The sequence below is a fragment of the Hypanus sabinus genome, chromosome 3 (genome assembly GCF_030144855.1).
Source record: "Hypanus sabinus isolate sHypSab1 chromosome 3, sHypSab1.hap1, whole genome shotgun sequence".
NCBI classification, from domain to species: Eukaryota; Metazoa; Chordata; class Chondrichthyes; order Myliobatiformes; family Dasyatidae; genus Hypanus; species Hypanus sabinus.
Genome location: NC_082708.1, coordinates 25,058,516 through 25,084,273, shown reverse-complemented (window position 1 = coordinate 25,084,273; position 25,758 = coordinate 25,058,516). Strand labels below are relative to the sequence as shown.

Sequence of the window (25,758 nt, the reverse complement as noted above, 5' to 3'; positions counted from 1 at the left end):
TGATAACTCTACTTTCTTGAGCAATAATCATTTATATTTATTACTCTTCAACGATTATATCCAATTATATACAATTTACTGAATAGAAACCATTCATTGCCATTTGTATCCTCCACACATGACTCCTCCCCATCTTTCTTAACCTAACCCCCAGAGCACAACCTTTCATTTTGTCATCCTGAATGTGGTTATTTAGCATACCTGTGCAATGACAGTAATACAGTATCATTACTGTTTCTTCTTAGCACACACAAATTCTAGCCTACTTAGGAGTTTGAGTAACGGTGTTAAAGTCGATGAGAATTTGCTGGATGGATGGATGCTTCCAGAAAACAAGGAGTTGTTTGTGACTAATTATAACAAGGAATTGAAGGTCCTGAATGGTAAGTTAAAGAATTAGATTTTCTATCAGAAGTTAAATCATCGAACACAGAAGAACATCGAACATTGATATTAGGGTAGGTTAAGAGGCCAGCCCATGATGTTATGCCAACCTTTTAACCTACTCTAACATCAATCTAGCACTTCCCTCTGACATGGCCCTCCATTTTTCTGTCATCCATGTGCCTAGCTAAGAGTTTCTTAAATGACTCTAAAATATATCCATTACCACCACCACAGCATTGCTTCGCACACACCCACTGCTCTCTGTGTAAAAACATTTAGCTCTGACACATCCCCACCAAATTATTGCTCAATTGCAATTTTTTTTTTGCCCTCAGTACAACTCAGGAACATAGTAGACCAGCTGAGAAGCTGCCATACAGTATACAGAGGTAGAGAGAATTATTTGTTGGAGATTGAATGAAAGGGACACACATACAGTGCATAACTCTAATGTAATGTTCAACTAATGCTCACCCACATAAATCCACATTTCAGATGTATTTCCTTGATGAGTGAGGAATAACCAATTACATAGAACGTAGAACATAGAACAATACAGCACAGTACAGGCCCTTCGGCCCACAATGTTGTGCTGACCCTTAAACCCTGCCTCCCATATAACCTTAAATTCCTCCATATACCTGTCTAGTAGTCAGGAGTGATTTTATTGAAAATACAGTCACTCATTGGAAAAGAGTGAGCAGCGCAAGGTTAATTTATGGTTTTTCACCAAGTGGTAGCAAGTGATTCTTGTTGGAATTCTTCTTTGCACTCTCTCCAGTGACTGAGCATTTCCTTTGTTTCTTGGCAGCCAGATCTGTGCACAGTATTCAAGTTGAGGTCTGGTTAGACCATAGTGCAGCTTGGTTAGAGTTTCCTCGGGCTTGTGCCCTGCTGTTTGGGTGATGCGCTTCTAAATGGAGCATAAGGCTGCAGTTTATGGGGCAAGTTTCAGTCCATTCCGAAAAGCATACAGCACAGAAATGGGCCCTTCAGCCCGCCAAGCATGAGGCCAAATTAAACAAACCCCCTCTGTGTGGTCTGCATGCTTCGGTTCCCTACCTGTTCATAAACTTCATGAAATTCCTCTTAAATGTTGCTTATTTTATATATCTGTTTCAACCGCTTCTCTGGCAGCATGTTTCAGGCACCTACGACTCCATATATTGAAAGAATTACCTCACAATTCTTTTTCAAACGGTCCCCTCTAACTTTAACCCTATGCCCTTTAGTTCTGATATTTCTGCCTGGAGAAAAGGGTTGTCTGCTCTGTCTATGCTCCTCATAATTTTATCTCCTCTCAGAAAAAAGTCTAAGTGTGTCCATCCCCTTCTTATGGCCAATACTCTTCAATCCAGGCAACACTCTGGTCACAACTTATGCTCTCTGTGCAAAGCCTCCACATCCTGGCGACCAGAACTGCACAAAATACTCCAAATGTGGCCTAATGAAAATTATATACATCTGCAAAATGACTTCCCAACGTTTACGCGCAATGCCCCACCCAATGAAGGTAAGCATGCCATACACCTTCTTTACCCTAAACACTTTCTGGGAGCTGAGGACATTAAAGAGCTTGAAGATTGGCTTTATTTGTCATATAGTCATCAAAACATACTGTGACAGATGTTGTTTTTGCGTAAATGACCCACACAGTCTGAGGATGTGCTGGGAGCAGCCCACAAGTTTCGCCAAACATCTGGTGCCAACATAACCTGCCAACAGTGCATGAACTCCAACCGTACATCTTTGGAATGTGGGAGGAAAGCAGGGCACCTGATGGAAACCCTCATGGGTCTGGGGAGATCGTACAAACTCCTTACAGAAAGCGGCAGTAGTTGAACCTCAGTCGGTTATCGCTGGCACTGTAAAGCGATTGTGCTAATCAAAACGCTAAATAGACACTCAAAACCTAAGTGTTTAGCGCTAAATTCATTCATGATTGATAATGCTAAACACACTCCGTGCATCTGTGGCTTTGTGTTCTACTTAGAGTTCTGAAATTCAATTTACATTAAATAGATGTGGCCTCTGCAATAAACACGTTTTGTTTTTTTTTCTTACTGAGGAAGCACTTCCAGGAATATAACGTGCCTTATTTTTGTTAATTTTGCACAATGGATTTTTCAAATTAAATGTGATGCTGAATGTAATTGAAAGATCATTGATATCTTCATCTTTAAGACTTCTCACGCTTTCCCTCACAGGCCTCAGTAAGCCAGAAACTCCTCCTATAGAGCCAGGAAGGCAGTTTGTAAAGTAAGTGTAAATTAATAATATGGCAGGCAAAATGCCATAGAATAATTCTTCCAATGCTTTTTTAATTGCAGAAGTTATTTTTATGTCAATTATATATGAACACTATAAAAATAGGTTAAGTGTATTACTATCTCAGTGGACAGAATGGTAAACGTTACCCATTCAGTATCACCAAGTGTATGACATGGTTTGACTTTCAGTGGGAAATAGTTCTTACCTTCAATTAATCAGTGGACAGTTTTCAATGTAAAGTGAGGGTGGTAATTGCACAACTGTGACCGTACTGAAGGGTGTGAGTAGTTGAGTGGTCTGTTCCCATTTCTACACCCAGTGACCACTTTATTAGGTAAACCTGTACACCTGCCCACTAAGGCAAATATCTAATCAGCCAAACATGTGGCAGCAACTCAATGCATAAAAGCATACGGACGTGGTCAAGAGGTTCAGTTGTTGTTCAGACCAAACATCAGAATGGGGAAAGAAATGTGTTCTAAGAGACTTTGACTGTTGAATGATTGTTGGTGCCAGACAGGGTGGTTTGAGTATCCCAGAAACTGCTGATTTCCTGGAATTTTCATTCACAACAGTCTCCAGAGAATGGTGTGAAAAGCAAAAACACATCCAGTGAGCAACACTCCTGTGGGCAAAATGCCTTGTTAATGAGAGAGGTTAGAGGAGAATGGCCAGACTCATTCAAACTGACAGGGAGGTGACAGTAACTCAAATAACCATTTGTTACAACAGTAGGGTGGAGAAGAGCATCTCTGAATGCACAACACGTCAAACCTTGAAGTGGATGATCTGCAGCAGCAGAAGACCAAGGACACACAGAAATACTCAGTGGCCACTATATTAGGCACAGGAGGTGTCTAATAAAGTTGCCACTGCATGTATCTCCTGTTTTAATACTGTGTTTATGTTACTCAACTGCAAGTCATAACTTTGCATTAATAATCAATGAGTTCAAATCCTTTTCCTATATTTTTAAATCTAGGTTTATTTCTTTAAAAATGCTCCTTTTGGTTTCTGGTTGTAGGCTGGGAGGAACTGCTGCCAGAAGATTGCTGGTGATCTGTGCACTGGGCCATGTCATTTCTGCCTGGCTCCTGGTACATGGGCAAGGCCAAAGGAGGCAGAAAGGAGGGCAGCACCACTCCCTGTTGAAGTGGTTGGCTTCAGCGATAGGGCAGTTTCCACGGCCGGTGACAGTCTGCGCATCCCCCAAACCCCCGGCTCAACAGCAGTCAAAGCTGTTACTGAAGTGGAAACTATTTTGTCAATATTTGTTCTGAGTGAGTTTGGGAATGAGAGATATTATATGTTATTATGTCATAAATTAAAAACAAAAGAAATAATTAACATCTGAAATACTGATATGTGTGCATACACTCAGTGGCCACTCTATTAGATACCTCCTGTATCTACCAAATGGCTACTGAATTGTCTTCTGCTGCTGTAGCCCATCTACGACTAGATTCGACATGTTGTGGATTCAGAGGTGCTCTTCTGCATACCAATGTTGTAACGAGCGGTTATTTGAGTTACTGTCATCTTCCTGTCAGCTTGAATCTTTCTGGCCATTCTCTTTTGACCTTACTCATTAACAAGGCGCTCTTACCCACAGAACTGCAGCTCACTGGATGTTTTTTTTCCACACCATTTTCTGTAAACTCTGGAGACTGTTGTGTTTGAAATCCCGGATCAGCAGTTTCCGAGATACTCAAACCACCCTGTCTGGCACTGACAATCATCGGTCAAAGTCACTAAGATCACATTTCTTCCCCATTCTGAAGTTTGGGCTGAACAACAACTGAACCTCTAGATGATGTCTGCATGCTTTTATGCATTGGGTTGCTGCCACATGATTGGCTGATTAGATATTTGTAGTAATTGAGTGTACTTCAAAGAGTGTATGCAACTACCTAGATGCTTTTTTGTATCCATTGTACACCACTGACAAATAGCTAGCAAAATAATACATTGTTGACAAATAAAGGACATGCGCACTTGCATGAAGCTGAGTTCTACCTGATGCTTATTTTTACAACAGTAAATGCTTTTTGAAGCTATCATTTCACGAAACATCCTTTATTGATCATTTTAGCTCTCTGGATATTTCTTCGGCTCAGTGGCTGAAGACAAATAGCCTGACAGCCAAGCGACTCACGATAATGGATGCTCTTGCACCAACTGCTGTCCCTCAAACTGCAAAGTATGTCCCAGTCTTGGACAAGTATATTGTATCCAAAGTCTTTGATCAGGTGAGAGCTCGACTTCGTCTTATGAGCTGCTGAGGAACATATGAGACGATGTTTCCTTCTGAATTTCACAGTTTCATTCCAGTCTTCTGCACGTACTAATTCCTCACAACAAGTGAGGAATTTCTTTAGCCAGAGAGTGGTGAATCTGTGGAATTTGTCACCACAGGCGGCTGTGGAAGCCAAGTCATTGGTATATTTAAAGCAGAGGTTGATAGATTCTTGATTAGTCAGGACATGGGGATAAGGCAGGTGATTAGGACTGAGAGGGAAATGGATCAGCCATGATGAAATGGTGGAGTGGACTCGAAGGGCAAAATAGCTGAATTCTGCTCCTATACCTTATGGTTGCAAAAATTGAGCACTGTTTAAGTTATTAAACATCTATCAAAGGAAATAAACAGTTAATGTTTTGGGCTAAAACCCTTCATCAACTGAGTAAGGTCTTAGCCTGAAACATTGATTATTTATTCCCCTCCATTGATGCCGGCTGATGTACTGAGTTCCTCTAGCATTTTGTGAGTGTTGGTCAAGATTTCCAGCAACTACAGAATCTCTTGTGTCCATAGTGTTTAACCTAGTATTTCTGACAGGTGGAGAGGTAGATAAAAGAAGTTAATTGAGCCAGTTTTTGGGAATGTTCCTTGGATTGACAGGTATTTGGATTAGACAGATGTATTAGATAAATAATATTGGGTGCTGTGAAATCTCATCACAAAGAACTTCTCTCTCTCTGATAATTCAGCTGCTGCTGGAACCCTCATCTAAGCCTTTACTATCTAAAGTGTAGCTATTAATGTGCTGTCCCAGCTGGTTACCTTGTTCTCAAGCTTCAGTTCATCCAAAACCCTGGAGAGGAATAAAGATCTGAAGGAATAAAGGCTGAGACCTTTCATCAGGGCCCTTCTTCCGTTCTTCCATTGCCTCTGCCTTTGATCCCGCTTCTTAAGCAAGAATTCCGCACCCTGCACTGCTGACCCCTTCTCCTGTCTCCTGCCCTCCTATTCTTTTTGAACACTTCAGTCCGGTGTTCTACACAGTCTGGAGTTTTTCCTCCCCTAATTGCCGACTGGCGAAGGTTCTTGGCCCAAAATGCTGGCCCTTTATTCCTCTTCATGGATGATGCCTGACTTGCTGAGTTCCTCCAGCGTTTTATGTGTGTTACTCTGGATTTCCAGCATCTGCAGAATCTCTTCTTGTATTCATCCGAAACCTTGCTGCTTGTGTTGCCCTGAAGGCTATTTCACCCATTTTGACTCTGGATATTTCTTCAAAAATGACGATTATACTTTGGGTATGTCACTGTGAGATATTATTCCCAATTTAATCCAGGTGCTGCCTTTAGCTCACGTCAGCAGCAACAAGAAGCAAATTACACTTATTAATCCATTGGCTGTGAACCTGAAAGATTACAAAGTGAGGCTTCGCCAAGCTATCCAGACTTATGAAAAGTAAGTAGATACTGCATCGGATGTACTTGCCTGCATACTGTTGTGTTAATGTATCCCTTAATTAGCAATGAAGGAAATCCAGGCTGAACTGTTCAGCTACTGCAGTTCACCATTCTCCTTTCTGTCATTCATCTTTTGAACCAGTGATCAATCCTTGTTGAATGCGATAGCAACAGCAGCCATCCATAATCATTAGTGGGAAAGCACTTTTCAATACAGCGAGATAGGTTTGAGCACAAAGAGTTCTTGCTTTACCTTTAATCTTGGTTATTTTCTCTATTCATTTTATTTACTCAAAATAAATGTATATATTTATATAACACACACAAGGAGCTGGTGGAACGCAGCAGGCCAGGCAGCATCTATAGGGAGAAGCGCTGTCGACGTTTCGGGCCGAGACCCTTTGTCAGGACTAACTGAAAGGAAAGATACTAAGAGATTTGAAAGTAGAGGGGGGAGGGGAAAATGCGAAATGATAGGAGAAGACCGGGGGGGGGGGGGGGGGGATGAAGCTGAGAGCTGGAAAGGTGATTGGCAAAAGTGATACAGAGCTAGAGAAGGGAAAGGATCATGGGACGGGAGGCCTATGGAGAAAGAAAGCGGGAGGGGAGCACCAGAGGGAGATGGAGAACAGGCAGAGTGATGGGCAGAGAGAGAGAAAAAACAAATAACTAAATATGTCAGGGATGGGGTAAGAGGGGGAGGAGGGGCATTAACAGAAGTTAGAGAAGTCAATGTTCATGCCATCAGGTTGGAGGCTACCTGGCGGGTATATAAGGTGTTGTTCCTCCAACCTGAGTGTGGCTTCATCTTGACAGTAGAGGAGGCCATGGATAGACATATCAGAATGGGAATGGGACGTGGAATTAAAATGTGTGGCCACTGGGAGATCCAGCCAATCTGGTATAGCCAATCTGTTTGCCTAACAATACTTTTCAGTCTCACTATTATAAATCTGTTTTTTTTTAACAAAAACACATTTCTCCCACACTGCACTCCAAGTTTGTGAAGAGAAGGCAGAGGAATGGGGATGAGAGGGATTATAGATCAGCCATGATGGAAAGGCAGAGCCTAGAGGCATATTTTTGCTCCTGTATTTTATGTTCTTGTGGTCAATCTAAGAGGCCCCTTATCAAATGCTTCTGGAAATCCAAGTGAACTATACGGACTGGCGGTTTGTGCGGATGTCCCAATTGTCTAGTTTGTGATTGTGTTAGTGGTTTTTGGACTGTCCCTCACCCGTGCTGCTCATGGGTCATCTCAACACTTGCACTGCACTTTACTGTTACAGGACAGGAACAGAAAATGTCCAGTAGGTCAGTCAGCATGCTGAATAGTTTCAGCATTCCTTGTTCTCATTTCAGATTATCAATATCCAATGTTTTGCATTTTTCACTTAGGGTTTAGGAAATTTTGCACGTTTGATCAAAATGGACTTCTGAAAGTGCAAAAAGGCATTTTCCTGGTTTCTTTTGTTGATTTTAGATTAATTTTTAAAATAATAACATACTTGCATTTCCAATTGATTATTTTTTTCCTCTTCTGCCAGGCGTTTGAGTTCGATTATCTGGAGAGTATTATCTCAAGTGGAGCGAGATAGGTAAGAAAGCAGATTTTTTTGCAAAAGAACTGCACAAAGATCAATCTACTAATCAACTTGGAATCCTGTCTCATCACTCCCCTTCTTTACGCAGCCTGTCTCTCCTCTCCACTCTCAGACCTGATGCAGGGTTTCGGCCAGAAATATCAGTAATCCCTTTCCTCACACAGACGCTGCTCGACCCACTGAGTTCCTCCAGCAGACTGCTTGTTGCTGCATAAAGACTTCCATTGCAAGTGAAATTACATTTTGATATTTCTTCTTTATGTATGTTTCATACAAGGTTCCGCAGCGATAAACCAATTTCATTTCGAGAGCATAGGGAGGCATTACTCCAAGCTTTGGATAGAATGGGCTGGCCAATTCCTCAGGAGGATGTTACTCTGTTAGAGGATGAAATCTCCACTGGCTTCTCATATGAACAGCAAGCCTCTGATCTCCAGAAAGCTGCTAAAGAGAAGGTCTGTTGGGTTTCGCAGTACTGAAATAGATTTATGTTCATGATTCTTTAAAAAAAATGCATAAGGACTCAGTTCACCCATCACCTAATTGTGGTTATTGCAAAATTATTTATTACTGTATTTTATAATTTCATAATAATGAAGTACAAGTTCTTATGAAATAATCACAAAGATAAGAGATTGTATAGAAGCTGCTAATCCAGAATAATGCACACAAAATGCTGGAGGAACTCAGCAGGTCAGGCAGCATCTATGGAAGACAATAAATAGTCATCGTTCTGGGCTGAGACGTTTCTCTGTTCCTATCTGGTCCTGATGAAGGGTCTCGGCCCAAAACATTGACTGCTTATCCTTTCCATGGATGCTCTCTGACCTGCTGAGTTCCTCCAACACTTTGATAGTATTTCTTGTGAAATAATCACAATATTTCATAAGTAATTGTTACTGTAAAGAATTTACCTTAAAATATACTTCAGCATGTGGTTTCTCCTTAATCCAGCTTGCAGAGATGAGCACCACTGTTGCCGTTTAGTTATGAGCACATAAAGCATCAAGGGAACTCAATGTTTATTGTTCCAATTAGTCTTCAACTGTAGAGTACAAAGGCTAATCATGTGACTTTTCTAATGATCTTATTGCAGTCTATTCTGCAACATAGTTGTCTCTCAAATGTCTGAATTTTCTAAACAGATGCTGCATATCCAGAGTAACACACACAAAATACTGAGGAAAATTCAGCAAATCAGGCAGCATTGTAGAAAGGATTAAGGGTCTTGGCCTAAAATATTGGCACTTTTTGGAGTCTGATAGGCTCTTGATTAGTAAGTGTCTCAAAGATTACAGGGAGAAGACAGGAGAATAGGATTGAGAAGGATTATAACTCAGTCAAGATGGAATAGAAGAACAGATTTAATGGGCTGAATGGCCTAATTTCTGTCTTATGGTTTTTAGCCTTTGAAATGCATCTCAGGGTTGTATATGGTAACATATACACACTTCAATAATAAATTTACTTTGAACTTCAAACTCCATAGGCGCTGCCTGACCTGTTTTGTGTGTGTTACTCTAAATTTTCTAAGCCAATGAAAATATTGATCCTAATATGAGATTCAAGTAAACCTTCACTAACCTGCCTGGGAGGAATAATAGAGCTAATTATATCCTTGCCTTTATCCTGCTTCAGTCTTCAAATGTCATACGCATGAAAGTCAACATTGAGCTTATTATCACAAGCACAAGTCTGAGGACTTGTCCTGGGCTCTGCACATGTGCAATTTGAAAACAGCATGACAGCTCCTCTACATCCTTAGAAGTTTGCGAAGATTCGGCAAGACATTTAAAATTTTGACAAACTTCTATAGATGTCACTATACTCTCCACCACACTAGTTGCATCATGGCCTAGTATGGAAACATTAATGCCCTTGAATGGAAAATCCTACAAAATGTAGTGAATATGACCTAGTCCATCACAAGTAAAGCCCTCCCCACCACTGGCCTCATCTACATGGAGCACATTGCAAGAAAGCAGCATCCATCATCCAGGGCTAGTACCACCTTGGTCATGCTCTCTTCTCAGACAAGAGAGAATCTGTAGATGCTGGAAATCCAAGCAACACACACAAAATTCTGGAGGTACTCAGCAGGCCAGGCAGCATCTATAGAAAAAGGTACAATCGATGCTTTAGGCCAGTCTGCCAAAGGGTCTCAGCCCAAAGAGTCAACTGTACTTTTTTCCATAGATGCTGCTGGGCCTGCTGAATTCCTACAGCCTTTTGTATGTCATGTTCTCTTCTCACTGCTGCCATCAGAAAGAAGGTACAGTAGCTTCAGAACCCATCCCATCAGATTCAGGAACAGTTACTACTCCTCAACCGCCAGGCTTTTAAACCAGAGGGGTTCTCTCAACTTAACTCGCCCCAACACTGAACTGTTTCCACAGCTTATGGACTCACTTTCAAGGACTCTTCATCTCATGTTCTCAATATTTATTGCTTATTTATTTATTGGTATTATTCTCTTTTCTATTTGTGCAGTTTATTGTCTTTTGCATCCCGTTGGCTGCAGTCTTTTATTTATTCTATCGAGTTTGTTGTATTTACTGTGAATGCCTGCAAGAGCATGAATCTCAGGATTGTATATGGTGACATATATTTATTTTGATAATCAATATATTTTGAACTTTGAAATACGTATTTGTACAGGTGCAATTAAAACCTTAGTTGCAGCAGCATAATAGGCAATAGCATCATATTAGCAGAATTCACAAGAAAAACGTAAATTAAACATAAATTGTGCACATTTTTACAAGAAAGATCACCATTAGAGTAAAATCAAATGTCCAAGTCCATTTTAGTGCAACGTGGTCAATGTGTTACTATACAACGGTGTTAGGTTTTTCTGAGTTAGTTCAAGAACCGAATGGTGAAAGGAAGTAGTTGATGTTAAACTTGGTGGTGTGGGACTTCTGACGTTACTACATCCTGCCTGATGGTAGTTGCTAGAAGATGGCGTGGGCCAGATGGTGGGAACTTTGATGATGGATGTTGCTTTCTTGAGGTAGTATCTCCTGTAGATACTATCGTTGGTTGGGACGTATTGCCACAAGAAAGCAGCATCCTTCATCCAGGATTCTCACCATTCAGGCCCTGATCTCTTCTATCTGCTATCAGGAAGGAGGTACAGGAGCTTCGGGTCCCACACCACCAGGTTCAGGAGCATCAGGCTACTGAACCAACGTAGGCAACTTCACTCACCTCAACTCGGAACTGATTCCACAACATATAGACTCACTTTCAAGGACTTTACAACCCACATTCTCAGTATTATCCATCTATTTATCTATCTGTATTTATGTATCTATCTATTTATTATATGTACAGCTTCTGTTCTTTTGTGCATTGGTTGTTTGTAAATCTTTGTGTGTACTTTTTGATTGATTCTGCTGTATTTTTTATTTTACTTTGGCTGCCTGCAAGAAAGTGAATCTCAAGTTAGAATACATACTTTGATAATAAATTTACTTCTAACTTTTGTACTCCCTGTAGCTTATTACATGGCAGAAAGTAGCTTTAAGAAACAGAGTCAGAATCATACAACACAAAAATGAGCTCTTCGGCCCCCCATATCAATGCCGATCTTTCTGCCCGTGTACACTAATCCCATTTGTCTGCATTGGGTATTTATTTTTCAAAACATGAATAGAAAAGAAACATCCAAGTATTTTAGCAATAGATTTACAGCAGCCGATTTTCAGTTAATTGTTCCTGTTCCTCTCAGAAGATAAGAAAAGAATGATTTGATCTTGCTTTTCAGTAGATAATAAACCACTCCAATAGATTAAAATCCTGTCTGAAGGCTCAATTTAAATTACCATTGTCTGAAGGAGCTATTATTTTACTTGTGACGATGATTTCATCAGATTGTCAAAATTGCATTATTGTGAACACTAGTCAGCCACGTGAAAACCTGAGCAATTACTTTCCGAGCTGATGATGCTGCTTGTTCAGGATTAAGGACAATTGAAGGCAGGAACATTAAATTGTTGGATGCATTGTGGACATCCGCATGTAGCAAAGCTCTTCAAAGGGAAAGACAATTGCTCCATTCTTGATTGAAAGATACTGAAAGATAAATAGCTATAACCCGGCACAACAAAAATGTTTCATTATTTTTATATACTCTTCCTTTTCATTACTATTAGCATCAGTCAATAATTCAGTGTCTGTCTGCAGACAGCACCTACATTCAGTGGCCATTTTATTACATACACCTGCTCATTAATATCAGTCAATCATATGGCAACAGCTCAATGTATATGGACAGTATGTGGACATGGTCAGAAGGTTCATTTGCTGTTCAGACCAAGCATCAGAATGGGGAAGAAATGTGATCTAAGTGACTCTGACTGTTGAAATGGGTTCATGCCAAATGGGGTTTGAGTATTTCAGATTCTGCTGGTCGCCTATGATTTTCATGCACACCAGTCACAATAAAAAAACATTCAGCATAAAACTGGTTAAAACAGGTTTATACTGGTACGAACTGGTTTAAACTGGTTAAAACTGGTTTAAACCTGTTAGTACCAGTATAAATCAGTTTTAACCAGTTTTTACCAGTATGAACCAGTTTTAAACCAGTTTGTACTGGTTTTAACCAGTTTTTACCAGTATAAACCAGTTTTAACTGGTTTAAACCAGTTTGTACGTATAAACCGGTTTAAACCAGTTTTTACCAGTATAAACCTGTTTTAACCAGTTTTATGCTGAATGTTTTTTTATTGTGACTGGTGTGCATGAAAATCATAGGCGACCAGCAGAATCTGAAATACTCAAACCCCATTTGGCACGAACCCATTTCAACAGTCAGAGTCACTTAGATCACATTTCTTCCCCATTCTGATGCTTGGTCTGAACAGCAAATGAACCTTCTGACCATGTCCACATACTGTCCATATACATTGAGCTGTTGCCATATGATTGACTGATATTAATGAGCAGGTGTATGTAATAAAATGGCCACTGAATGTAGGTGCTGTCTGCAGACAGACACTGAATTATTGACTGATGCTAATAGTAATGAAAAGGAAGAGTATATAAAAATAATGAAACATTTTTGTTGTGCCGGGTTATAGCTATTTATCTTTCAGTATCTTTCAATCAAGAATGGAGCAATTGTCTTTCCCTTTGAAGAGCTCTGCTACATGCGGATGTCCACAATGCATCCAACAATTTAATGTTCCTGCCTTCAATTGTCCTTAATCCTGAACAAGCAGCATCATCAGCTCGGAAAGTAATTGCTCAGGTTTTCACGTGGCTGACTAGTGTTCACAATAACGCAATTTTGACAATCTGATGAAAGGACTTGTTAAAACCGGTGAATACTGGTCAAAACTGGTTAAAACCGGTTTTATACTGGTACAAACTGGTCTAAACTGGTTTATACTGGTAAAAACTGCATCCCCTGCAGCCTCCCAGTCATAATTAACCATATTCAAGACGAACATGTAAACATGCATGTGTTTAAGATAGAAAAGGCAGAAGAACTCTCAGCAGTTCAGAAACCATCAAATAGAGGGCTATGTAGGAAGGAAGAGTTAGATTGATCTTTAGAATAGGTTAAAAGGTGGGACAAACATTGTGGACTGAAAGGCATGCTTGGTACTCTAACGTTCTGTGTTCTATGTTCTAACATTCCTCACCTCAGACGATGACTGATATTGCTTTGCTCACAATTTAACAGTACAACTATTTCCATATTCCACACTTCCTTAAAAGGAGGCCATCAAGTCCATTAAGCATGCCTTCAGGATATGGGACAAAAGTCAACTTACTTGGGCTACTTCCACACTACGCTTGATAAATCCATAACCAAAGCTTTTTCTCTGTTTTTACCCTCCGTCCACACTAAAACAGCATTTTCGTCCCCTGAAACTGGAGCTTTTCAGAAACACTTTCCAGGGTGGGTATTTTTGAAAACACTCCTCGGGCAGATCAGTGTGGACAGGGTAACTGGAGACTTTTGAAAACGCTGTCAGACGGCAGCGCGCTATTTCATTGTTTTCTTGAACGCAACCTAACAGTTTCAGAACAGACGGCAACGAGACTGAAGCCAGAAGAGCACTCACAAAATACTTTGACCCATAATTTACTGAATAAATAAGTATACTCACTTTGCCCTGTTTTCTGTCCTTGCTCATATGAAGGTGGTTTACCTATTTATGCAAGTATTTCTCTGACAATAGATGTGTAACAGTCTAATGTAGCATTGTATGGAAATACAAGATAACACTGATGCAGACATGTTTTACACATTTAACAAGGTGCTTTACTAATGCAATAGAGTTAGTCAATTTCTCAATGTTCGTCGTCTGCCGGGAACTCCAGTATTTGTTTTTTTTTTAGTTTTAAGTTCTCCTGCACGAGAGCCAACAGCTGTCTATCATTTTAAGTGTTTCTAGTCTGTAACTACACAAACGCACACTTTCGCAGCGAGATTCAACACCAAACATGTCGCTTGTTTTCAGTAGCTGTGTCCTGCACTTGTGCAGGAGGAGGGGATTCGCCTGAATCTCCGTTTCAGTGTGGATGGAGATATTTTCAAAAATGCATAGTGTGGACGCCTATCGTTTTTACGCAAAACCAGCGTTTTCAAAATGATCTGGTCTAGTGTGGATGTAGCCTTGAAAGCAAAGCAAGTGAGATCCCACAAATTCATGCTTTGTTATGTGTCTATTCAGATGGTCAGAAGTGTTTCTAATGACACTGATTAGTCAGTGTCTCATTAATCTACCTCCTGTACCTAATAAAGTGGCCACTGAGCATATTAACAGGGCATTTTTGCCCACATATGCTGGATTAACACCAACCCCATCCTTGTCTTCCAACTTTACACATCACCCCACCCACCCCTTCTCTTCCAAACTTACCTACTCTCAACAAAATCTTGCTTCCTTCCCCATCCCAATGCACACAATTCTGCCACAATTCTTTGGCCAGATTCTCAATCTGTCTGTGTTCATGTAAGTTCTATTTTTAGCCAAAGTCAATAATCAAGTGATGATGTAGCACTCCTCTATTGATTGGACTGATGTATGAGAGCTATTTAGGGACTTTATGGTAAATAACATGGATGGGCTCCAGTTGGATAAAAGGGAAATAATTGCAGTGTTACTCTGAACTACATTCTCCTCAATATGTGCAATGCTCAACAGATAATTTTTAAAGGACTAATTTTAGAGAAAATAAGAAGCCTTGTTTCCTATCTGCACTCACCAGTGAGAATAATGTCATTATAAAGATTAAATTGACGCTGTGGTTTTGTGTTTTATTTAATTGGCAAGTTATAAATGGTTGAATGTAACTTAAATTAACAGATACTCTGAATGAAAATAGAAATTTGTTTGTGCTGGTTCATTAATTCTCTCCATTTGTGCCTCTCTTGGAAGGATCTAGGGTGATCTTACTGAAACATTTAGTGTCCTAAGGGGACAGATGTCAAGATGCTTTCATTAATCATAAAAAGAGACGAACACTCAGTGGCCACTTTATTGGGTTACAGGAGTAGAACCTAGTGTGAATTTGAACCTTTAATAACTTCAAGGTTCAATGTGTTGTGCATTCAGAGATGCTCTTCTGCACACCACAGTTGGAAGTTGGAGCATGTAGTTATTTGAGTTATTGGTGCTTTCTTGTCAGCTTGAACTATTCTTCTCTAACATCTCTCATCACCAATGCATTTTCACTAAAGGAACAGCCACTCACAAGATGCTTTTTGTTTATCGCACCATACTCTGTAAACTTGTGTGAAAAATCCCAGGAGATCAGCAGTTTCTTAGACACTCAGACCTCCCCACTTGTCACCAACAAACATCCCGCAGTCGAAGTCACTTAGATCACATCTCTTCCCCATTCTGAAGTTTGGTCTGAACAATAACTGAACCTCTTGACCATGTCTGCATGCTGTTATGAATTGAGTTGCTGCCACATAATTGGCTGATTTGCATTAATGAGCAGGTATCCAGGTGTACCTAATAAAGTGTTCACTGTGTAGTTTCCACAGAAGGTGAAGGTCATTTTGGAGAGTGGTGGAAGTCAAACTGTTGATCACATCACATTCTAATCAACTTCCTTTTGTGGTTAAGAAATCTACCATACATCCTGCCCGCTCCATAACCATTATTATTCCAATTTCAGAAAGAGCAGGGCAGTCCATGAAAATGCTTGTTTATCCACCAATAACAAAAGGGCAGTTTATTTGGTTGTTTATCTTTTTCCTGTTTGTGCAATCCCGACTTGTGCAAATTTGCTGCTGCGTTTTCCTGCATTGCAGCAATGATCTGGAATTTTCTTCACTGGAAGGCTGTTGAAGCTAGATCACTGGATGCATGTTTGAAAGATCAGAGGACTGAGGGCCATGGGGAGCAGGCACAGAGGGGAGATGAGGTTGGAGCTGATCAGATTGAAATATGGGGTAAGTGGCTTACCCACGCATTAGTTCTCATTTGGATTTGAATCTGGAAATCCATCTCTGAGTAAATCTTACTGAGATAACCTTGCCAATAAATTCTTGTAAAAGTCTTGCTAAAATAGTAGTGCAAAGAGATACAATGGAACCTATGGCCCAAAGTACATTTATAGAGAGTTTTACTACAGGCAACGGTGAGTGGTGGGTTTGGGGGAGGGTGATGGGACATTTGTAACTCTGTATTTCACTTGAGGGATACCAGTGCTGACTTGAAAACTGAGACTAGAAGTGACAACAGACATTGAACCTGATCAGATTGTAACCCCACTCCACGTTCTCATCCAATCTTAGTGATCTTCCGCTCCTTGCTTATCCAAAATCTATCTACCTCTGAAAAAAGCTGTTCAAAGACATTGCTTTGAATATAGAACAGTAGAGCACTGGACAGGCCATCTTGCACCAAGATCAGTTATGTTATGTTGACTTTGATGTCAATTTATATTAAATGTCCATCTCCAGTTTATCATCCATTTCCCTCCATTTTCATCATATTCACGTGTCAAACTCCATCAAACTGCCTACTTTCACTGCTATCCAGGTAATCTATTTCATGCACAATGACTGTCTGGGTAAAAAGTGTTGCCCCTCGCTGTGACTTCTGCTTCTAGATTCCTCTCCAAGAGGAAACATCTTCTCCGCATTCAACCCGTAGATGGTGTACGTTTCAAAGAAGTCCCCTCTTGCTGTTCTAAACTCTGGCAGATGCAAACCTAGGCTGTCCAGCAGTTCTTCGTTAGAAAATCCATCCATTTTGGTTGTCAGTCTAGTAAATAATCATTGAACTGCTTTACATGGTGATGCACCATCAATAACTCACACTGAGACGTAAGGCGAGATATCGGCTTTTATTGACTGGAAGAAGGAACCAGGAGTCCATCATACTATGTCCTGAAGACTGAGGCCGAGCGTCAGGCCTCAGATCGCCTTTATACAGGGGCCTGTGGGAGGAGCCACAGGAGCATTCAACAGGGGGCGTGTCCAGACAGGCACATAGTTCACCACATTCACCCCCCCTTTGTTTGAAAGAGTCCCCACGTGGCGAAATTTCTTACAAGTCAAGTCTATCAGGTGGTCAAATCTGTCGCTGCGATCTACGTAGCTCCGGCTGTGATCGCACGGATGCCGGCGACATTGGTGATTGCACAGGGGACGGAGGTTGCGCTTGTTCCTGCCCACTAGGCGCCGGTGATCCTTCACGCATGTGCGAGGCGCCTGGTATAAATGCGTACGAAACGCCCGGTATACAAGTGTCGTGAGGAGTCTGTGTAGGGCCTGGTGAGCACGGTGTCACCTCTGGTGCAGGGTTCATAGTTACCGGAGAGCCTTCAGGGTAGTGGTCTGCTGCACCTGCGGGTGCCAGGTCGCGGATGGAGACCGTGTCCTCCCGCCCATCAGGTAAGACCACGTAAGCATACTGGGGGTTCGCATGTAGAAGGTGAACCCTCTCTACCAGCAGGGAGTATTTATTGCTCCTCACATGTTTCCGGAGCAGCACTGGCCCCGGGGACGTCAGCCAAACTGGTAGGGTGGTCCCAGTGACAGATTTCCTGGGAAAAGAGAATAGGCGTTCGTAAGGGGTGGCATTGGTGGACGTACATAACAGAGAGCGGATAGAGTGCAGTGCCTCAGGGAGGACCTCCTGCCATCGAGAGACCGGCAACCCTTTTGACTTAAGGGCTAAAAGTGTGGCCTTCTACACTGTGGCATTCTCCCGCTCCACCTGGCCATTACCCCGGGGATTATAACTCGTGGTCCGACTGGTAGCAATGCCCCTAGCTAGCAGGTACTGGCGCAGCTCCTCATTCATAAAGGAGGACCCTCTATCGCTGTGGATATAGTAGGGATACCCGAACAGAGTGAAGAGCTGGCGCAGGGCTTTTATGACGGATGTGGCAGTGGTGTCGGGGCAGGGGATGGCAAAGGGGAACCGTGAGTACTCGTCGATAACACTGAGAAAATAGACATTGCGGTCAGTGGAGGGAAGGGGGCCCTTAAAGTCAACACTCAGTCGTTCAAAAGGGCGGGTGGCCTTGACAAGTTGTGCCGTGTCAGGACGGTAGAAGTGAGGTTTGCACTCAGCGCAAATTTGGCAGTTCCTGGTCATCGTCCTGATGTCCTCCAGGGAGTATGGCAGGTTCTGAGTTTTCACAAAATGGTAAAATCGGGTGACCCCCGGATGGCAAAGTTGTGCATGAAGGGTGTACAGCTGGTCGAGCTGTGTGCTAGCACATGTTCCCCGGGATAGGGCATCAGGGGGCTCATTGAGTCTGCCAGGCCGGTACAGGATATCATAGGTGTAGGTGGAGAGTTCTATTCTCCACCTCAAAATCTTATCATTTTTGATTTTGCCCCGCTGTTGGTTGCTGAACAGGAACGCAACCGAGCGCTGGTTGGTCAGCAAGGTGAACCTTTTGCCGGTGAGATAGTGCCTCCAGTGCCTAACAGCCTCCACTATGGCCTGGGCTTCTTTCTCCACCGCGGAGTGCCGAATTTCGGAGCCTTGGAGGGTGCGAGAAAAGAATGCTACTGGTCTGCCTTCCTGATTGAGGGTAGCAGCCAGAGCAAAATCGGAGGCGTCACACTCCACTTGGAAGGGAGTGGTCTCGTCCACCGCATGCATCGTAGCTTTGGCAATGTCCTCTTTAATGCAGCTGAAGGCCGCGCGGGCCTCAGCAGAGAGGGGAAACGAGGTAGACTTGACCAGGGGGCGTGCCTTGTCTGCGTAATGGGGGACCCATTGGGCGTAATAGGAAAAAAAACCCAGGCACCGTCTGAGGGCCTTGAGGGTGGTGGGAAGAAGGAGTTCTAACAGGGGGCGCATACGTTCGGGATCAGGGCCAATAACCCCGTTTTCCACGACATACCCAAGTATAGCAAGGCGGGTGGTTCCAAACACACACTTGTCCCTGTTATAAGTAAGGTTCAGAGCTGCGGCCACTTGGAGAAATCGTTGGAGGTTGGCGTCGTGATCTGGCCTGTCGTGACCACAGATGGTGATGTTATCCAGATAGGGAAATGTGGCCTGCAGTTGGTACTGGTCCACCATCCGGTCCATTTCCCTCTGGAAGACAGAGACACCATTCGTGACACCGAAAGGGACGCGCAAGAAGTGATAGAGCCTGCCGCCCGCCTCGAAGGCGGTGTAGGGGCGGTCCTCTGGGCAGATGGGGAGCTGGTGATACGCGGATTTCAGATCTATTGTCGAGTACACCTTGTACTGAGCAATCTGGTTGACCATATCCGCGATGCGGGGTAGGGGGTACGCGTCAAGCTGTGTGAACCTATTGATGGTTTGACTATAGTCCACCACCATCCTATTTTTCTGCCCAGTCTGAACAACAACCACCTGGGCCCTCCAAGGGCTTGTGCTTGGCTCAATGATCCCCTCCCTGAGCAGCCGCTGCACCTCCGACTGAATGAAGGCCCTGTCCCCCGCGCTGTACCGCCTGCTTTTAGTTGCCACAGGCTTACAGTCAGGGGTCAGGTTGGCGAACAGCGGTGGGGGAGGGACCTTGAGAGTGGAGAGGCTGCAAGTGGTGTCGGTAGCGCAGCTGTCGGCATGGTTCTGGATGGGACGTGTGGGCCCGTGTGTGTGTGTGTGTGTGTGGTCAGTAGCGGGGTATGTGAAGAAGTCCCACAAAACTGAGGATTCCTGACAGTGAGTGGTGGGAGGGGCCCGTCATACACCATAGTCACACTTTCGAGATGGCTCTGGAAGTCCAGCCCCAATAGCACAGGTGCGCACAGATTAGGCATGACCAGTAGCGCAAAGTTCCGATACTCTGTGCCTTGCACCACCAATGTCGCTACACAACCCGCCCGGATGTCTGCGGACTGCGACCCAGAAGCCAAATGGAACCTCCGACTTACGGGCTGCGTTGCAAGTCCGCAGCGTTGCACTGTGTCCGGGTGAATAAAACTCCCAGTGCTGCCCCTGTCAAACAGGCATCTAGTCCTGTGCCCCTCCACCCTTATGTCCATCATGGACCTTGCAAGCTGGTGTGGGGCGCTTTGGTCGAGGGTCACAGTGGCCAGAGTTGAATCGCCGTCTTGGTGCCCGGTCAGCATCGGAGGGTCGGGGGCGGGGCGTGCTGACGTCGACAAAGATGGCCGCCCACACCCGGGCATGCAAGATGGCGGCCCCCACGTTTCACCCGCAGCGCTGCACTCCGCTCGAGGTTGAGACTTACAGACCTTGGCGAAATGGCCCCGCTTTCCGCAGCTGGAGCAGGTCGCTTCTCGCGCTGGACAGCGTTGTCGAGCGTGTTTTTTATGGCCACAGAAAGAACAAAGCACAGGCTTCCGACGGGCTGCCGCTGTGGTCGGGTTCGGGGAGCTCGTGGAATCGCGACTGGCAGCGGCGTTGACGAATTCGCTCCCGGGAGCCGGCGGTGGCGGGGTCTGAGGTGTCCACGGAACCGGCGGGGAATCGCGCGACTGGACAGCGTCGGCGTAGTGCAGTGCAGCTTCCAGAGCATTGGCCGTCTCCATCGCCGAGCTTAAGGTAAGGTCTGAGTTTTCCAGCAGCCGCTGGCGCACATACACTGACCTCAGTCCCGTCACAAAGGTGTCTCGCACTAGCAGCTCCGCATGCTGTTCTGCCGTGAGCGTCTTGCAGTCGCAAGCTCGGATGAGTGTCTGTAGTGCTCGGAGAAACTCAGCGCACGATTTGCCAGGCCGCTGTTGCCGGGTAGCTAAACGATGTCTTGCGTAGACGGTGTTCATTGGCCGCAGGTACTGTCTTTTGAGGGCGTCCAGTGCCCCATCGTAGGGCGGCAGGTCCCGGATAATGGAGTAAACTTTGGGGGTGACCCTCGAGAGTAGGATTCTGTGCATAACGGCGGGTTCAGTTGCACGAACCTCCTCCAAGTATGATTGGAAGCAGGCAAGCCAGTGTTCAAAAGCGAGAGCTGCGTCAGGGTCTTGAGGGTCCAAATCCAACCGGTCCGGATGCAAAATGGTTTCCATGTTTTAAAACTTCCAGTCAATAAAATTGATGCACCATCAATAACTCACACTGAGACGTAAGGCGAGATATCGGCTTTTATTGACTGGAAGAAGGAACCAGGAGTGAGTGTCCATCATACTATGTCCTGGAGACTGAGGCCGAGCGTCAGGCCTCAGATCGCCTTTATACAGGGGCCTGTGGGAAGAGCCACAGGAGCAGTCAGCAGGGGGCATGTCCAGACAGGCACATAGTTCACCACACATGGTACTTGGATGGCAGGGTAGCTAGCAGTTAGCAGAACTCTGTTCTGCCGCTGTCTGTAAGGAGTTTGTATGTTCCCCCTGTGGCTGTGTGGGTTTCCTCTTGGTGCTCTGGTTTCCTCCCACAGTCCAGATTTGTACAAGTTGGTAGTCACACGTGTGTAAGTGCTGGTGCAGACTCATTGGGCCGAAAGGGCCTGTTACCTTGCTGTATCTCTAAATAAAAAAATACTAACATTATTCCCTAAATTAAGAGATCAATTCTGTCCTAACTGCTTGCTGTAACTTCATAGTAGCTTATTATAAGACATGTACTAGGACACCAGATTCCTTTGCAGCTCCACAACTATGCAAAACTTCCGTAACTCTTTTTTTGTGACAAAGCAGACAAAGTTACATTTTCTCACATTGTGTGCAGGTGCTGAACTTAGCCCTCCTGAAATGTGCTTGATAGCAGTGTACTTTCAATCTGTCACGGACCCTTGTCTTTCCCTGAGCAGTCGAAGTTACTTGTCTGCTGGGACCGGGTATGAAGCCTCCACTGCTTAATAAACTTTGGTAATTTTTAATACCAAATAAGAAACAAGAATGAAAATAGTACATCAAAAGTACCACAAGCAACCTCTTCTATCAGTATTTCTGTGAATATTACAATTTTTATGGTTGACTCCTACTGAGGGATCTAATGCTATCACTGAAGCTTGCCAACTTGAGAATAATCGCTTTTAACAAAAACTTCTTTTGTATTTTTCTCACTCATGAGATTATAAACATGTTAAACCACTTTTTTTTTTAAGTAAAATATCGCTTTCTGTCGTAAAAACATCATTTTGTAATTATGTCTGACAGGAGTTGGGGACCCTGACTGACAGCAGAAGGAACTATAGACCCTCTGTAAAAAAACCCACAAAACAGACCAGGAGAATTTTGGATACTTTCAGAGGGCAGAGGGTAATTGCAAGGTCAGAGGTTGATGGCTTTTATTATGCAGGTAAGTGAAGTGTCACGTATCCTCTGTACATCTAAGAGGTCTACAGAAAATCTATTCAGAGCTTTAGAGTTTACCAAGAGGTACATAGTTGCTCAATAGTATTCTTGCATTATGTTAATTTAATAACAAGAGATTATTATTAATGTGATTGCACTGTTGAGATGTAAAGCATCTAACATGTTCTTTTACCTTTAATATTATCAAACTGGAATAACTTTATAATTAGTTAATTCTGAGTGGCACAGTTAGTGTATCGTTTTACAGCAATCACTGACTGGGCTTCAATTCCCTCCGCTCTCTGTAAGGAGTTTGCACGTCCTTCCCATGAACATATGGTTTCCTTGGGGTGTTCCACATTCCGAAGATATACAGGTTAGGGCTACTGAGTTGTGGGAATGCTGTTTTGGTACTGGAAGCATGGCGACACTTAACGGGCTGCCCAGCACAATCTTCACTGATTTGAATTGACACCAACAACACGTTTTACTGTATATTTGATGTACGTGTGACAAGTAAAGCTAATCTCCATTTAGAATTCTTACTGTTAAAATCAGAGCTTGTCAATGTGTTGTGCTACTTATGCATCCAGCTCAAATACGAGCTAATTAAGGGCTTGACATTTTTTCCTATACTTGACCTAATCCAACCATCACCACAAAGTGCTGTTCATAAGCGCTGTTGATTCATCGGAGAGTAACAGCATTTATCCCGATCAGAGCATATGTGAGATAGTAACAAGCATATTGACCTGGAGGAAGTGCTAGCTGGGTTAGTGCACTCTGAACCTGACCTGAATCTAAATCTGTTACCCCAATATACACAACCAGCTTCTACCGATTTCAATTCAGGTAACCAGGATATGCACTTCACACATCTTGGCCTCATGTTTGCACATTGCCCCAGAATTGTTTAGATATTCTTAATGTTTATTAAACCTTTTCCACTGCCCACTGCAGAATTTAATTTTGTTGCAGGTTTCTAATTTGGACCCCATGACCCCATCACATCCTTTAATGTATATCAAAAATACCACAGCATTTCTACCAAATCTTAAGAAACCTCACAATATACAACCTACATTAAAGAATGCAGCCATTCACTGCTGTTCTTCACTTTTCTATCCTTTTACCAAATTTTGTATCTGTTCTGCTCCTAACTGATTTATTTCAGGATCTTCACTATTCAACACTACCAAATGGCTTTTCAAACTCTGCAAGTATAGCATCAATTGCAGTCCTAATCAATAAGAAATATTTCATGTGCAAGAAATGACCCTGCAGGAAAAAGATTGCAAGAGGAGATCAGTTGGAAGTGTAGAGTTTGTAGCTGGGAAGCTATCAAAATGAGGATGTAGGGACTGAAAGAATTGGAATAATACATGCCTGTGGAGATGTGACTCCCAGAATATGTCGCCATTCCTTTCAGAAATTAAATGCTATACCAATATGACAGGGGGAGATAAAATCTACTTTACATGTCAAGTCAACCTGTATTTAACATTAAATTTATACACATTGGATAAAAAGTATTTTTGGTTATGTTTTGTTTGCATTCAATTACCATTGGTTATTTCTAACCTCAGTATGAATGAGGTGCTTACCTCTTCAATATTATTTATGGTTTGGATATGGGTGGTGGGGTGGAGATACATCTCTACCAATGGAGGTATAAGGTGCTCCTTCCCTCTGCTAGCCTATAGGTCACCTTTGGGAAAGCTGTAGCACCTGCTTAGCACCCCTGATCAGGGTCACATGAAGCCATGAGAGCAGGTGGTGAATGGTGCTATGAGCAGCTGGTGGCACATCACAAAGTCTTGGTTATGTGGCCACAATCTCTGAAGAGCATTGATAATGGCTGTGGTCACCCATCTTGTAAAGACACTGCCCAGAAGGCAGCAATGGCAAACCTCTTCTGTAGAAAAGTTTGCCAAGAACAATCATGGTCATGGAAAGACCATGTTCGCCTATGTCATACAATATGGCAGATAATGACGATGATGATGAAGATATGATACTGTAATGGTGATATCATTAATGGGGGCAGCATAGTAGTGTCGCAGTTTGCGTAATGCTATTACATCATCAACAACCTGGGTTCAATTGCTCTGTTGTCAGTGAGGAGTTTGTACATTCTGTGACTGCGTGGGTTTCTTCCTGGTCCTCCAGTTTCCTCCCACATTCCAAAAACATCGAGGTTAGTAGGGTAATTGGTCACATGGGTGCAATTTGGCTTGAAGAGCCAGTTAGTGTGCTGTATCTTTTAATTAAAAAAACTACTGATAGTATCTGACCATGACCAAGTGAGTATCTCACTTAAGAGTTAAAAATTTTGAGTTTAAGATTTTAACAATCCAGAAATAAAGCTGTTTTCAGTAAAAAATGACTGAATTTATAGGGTTGTTGTAAAAATTCAGCTTGTACATCGATGGCTTTGAGACCTACTTATGACTTTTGTCCCATACCCACACAAATTAGCCTAGCACAGGGGTCAGCAACCTTTACCACTGAAAGAGCCACTTGGACCCGTTTCCCACAGAAAAGAAAACACTGGGAGCCGCAAAACCCGTTTGACATTTAAAATGAAATAACACTGCATACAACGTTTTTTTTGCCTTTATGCTATGTATAAACAAACTATAATGTGTTGCATTTATGAAATTGATGAACTCCTGCAGAGAAAACGAAATTACATTTCTGCATGCAACAAAAACATTTTGAACTCCGAAAAAAAGACGTTGGGTTGAAGGTTACTTTTAAGTAAAATACTCAATGTCTATTTGAGTTCTTCTTGTATTTATGAAAAACACTGAACTTAAATTTTCCGCCAGCAGCAAACCAAAAATAACGTCAGCCAGCTGTCAACCTGAAAAATAAAAGGACTATTTCACTGAACAATGAAAAAATATGAATATTCCTAAAATAATAGGCAATTAAAATATGTATCATACTTGGTTAATGGGATTTCTGCTCCTGGACCTCAGCGCACGGTATCTGCACATCAGGCCTGTATGACGTCATCTTCATCTTTACACAGGATCGCAAGCTGTCATCTGTGAGGCGTGCACGATGTTTGTTTTTAATAAAGTTCATATTGGAGAACACCTGCTCACATACATATGT

The 25,758-nt window shown here is 42.8% G+C and overlaps 1 protein-coding gene across 9 annotated transcripts in view; it reads left to right on the top strand.

Annotated features, from left to right (window-relative positions):
• The window catches only part of LOC132391104 (von Willebrand factor A domain-containing protein 3B-like), a 174,185-nt gene that overhangs the window by 102,038 nt on the left and 46,389 nt on the right, over positions 1-25,758 (top strand). For all 9 annotated transcript variants that reach the window (XR_009511088.1, XM_059963860.1, XM_059963861.1 and 6 more), the window contains 7 exons: positions 246-383; positions 2,595-2,646; positions 4,751-4,907; positions 6,237-6,355; positions 7,905-7,955; positions 8,239-8,416; positions 22,498-22,639. Coding sequence is in view for 8 of the 9 variants with exons in the window: in XM_059963860.1 (XP_059819843.1) it covers positions 246-383; positions 2,595-2,646; positions 4,751-4,907; positions 6,237-6,355; positions 7,905-7,955; positions 8,239-8,416; positions 22,498-22,639 (837 nt within the window). In the remaining variant the exon portion in view is untranslated. The remainder of the gene's footprint in view (positions 1-245; positions 384-2,594; positions 2,647-4,750; positions 4,908-6,236; positions 6,356-7,904; positions 7,956-8,238; positions 8,417-22,497; positions 22,640-25,758) is intronic.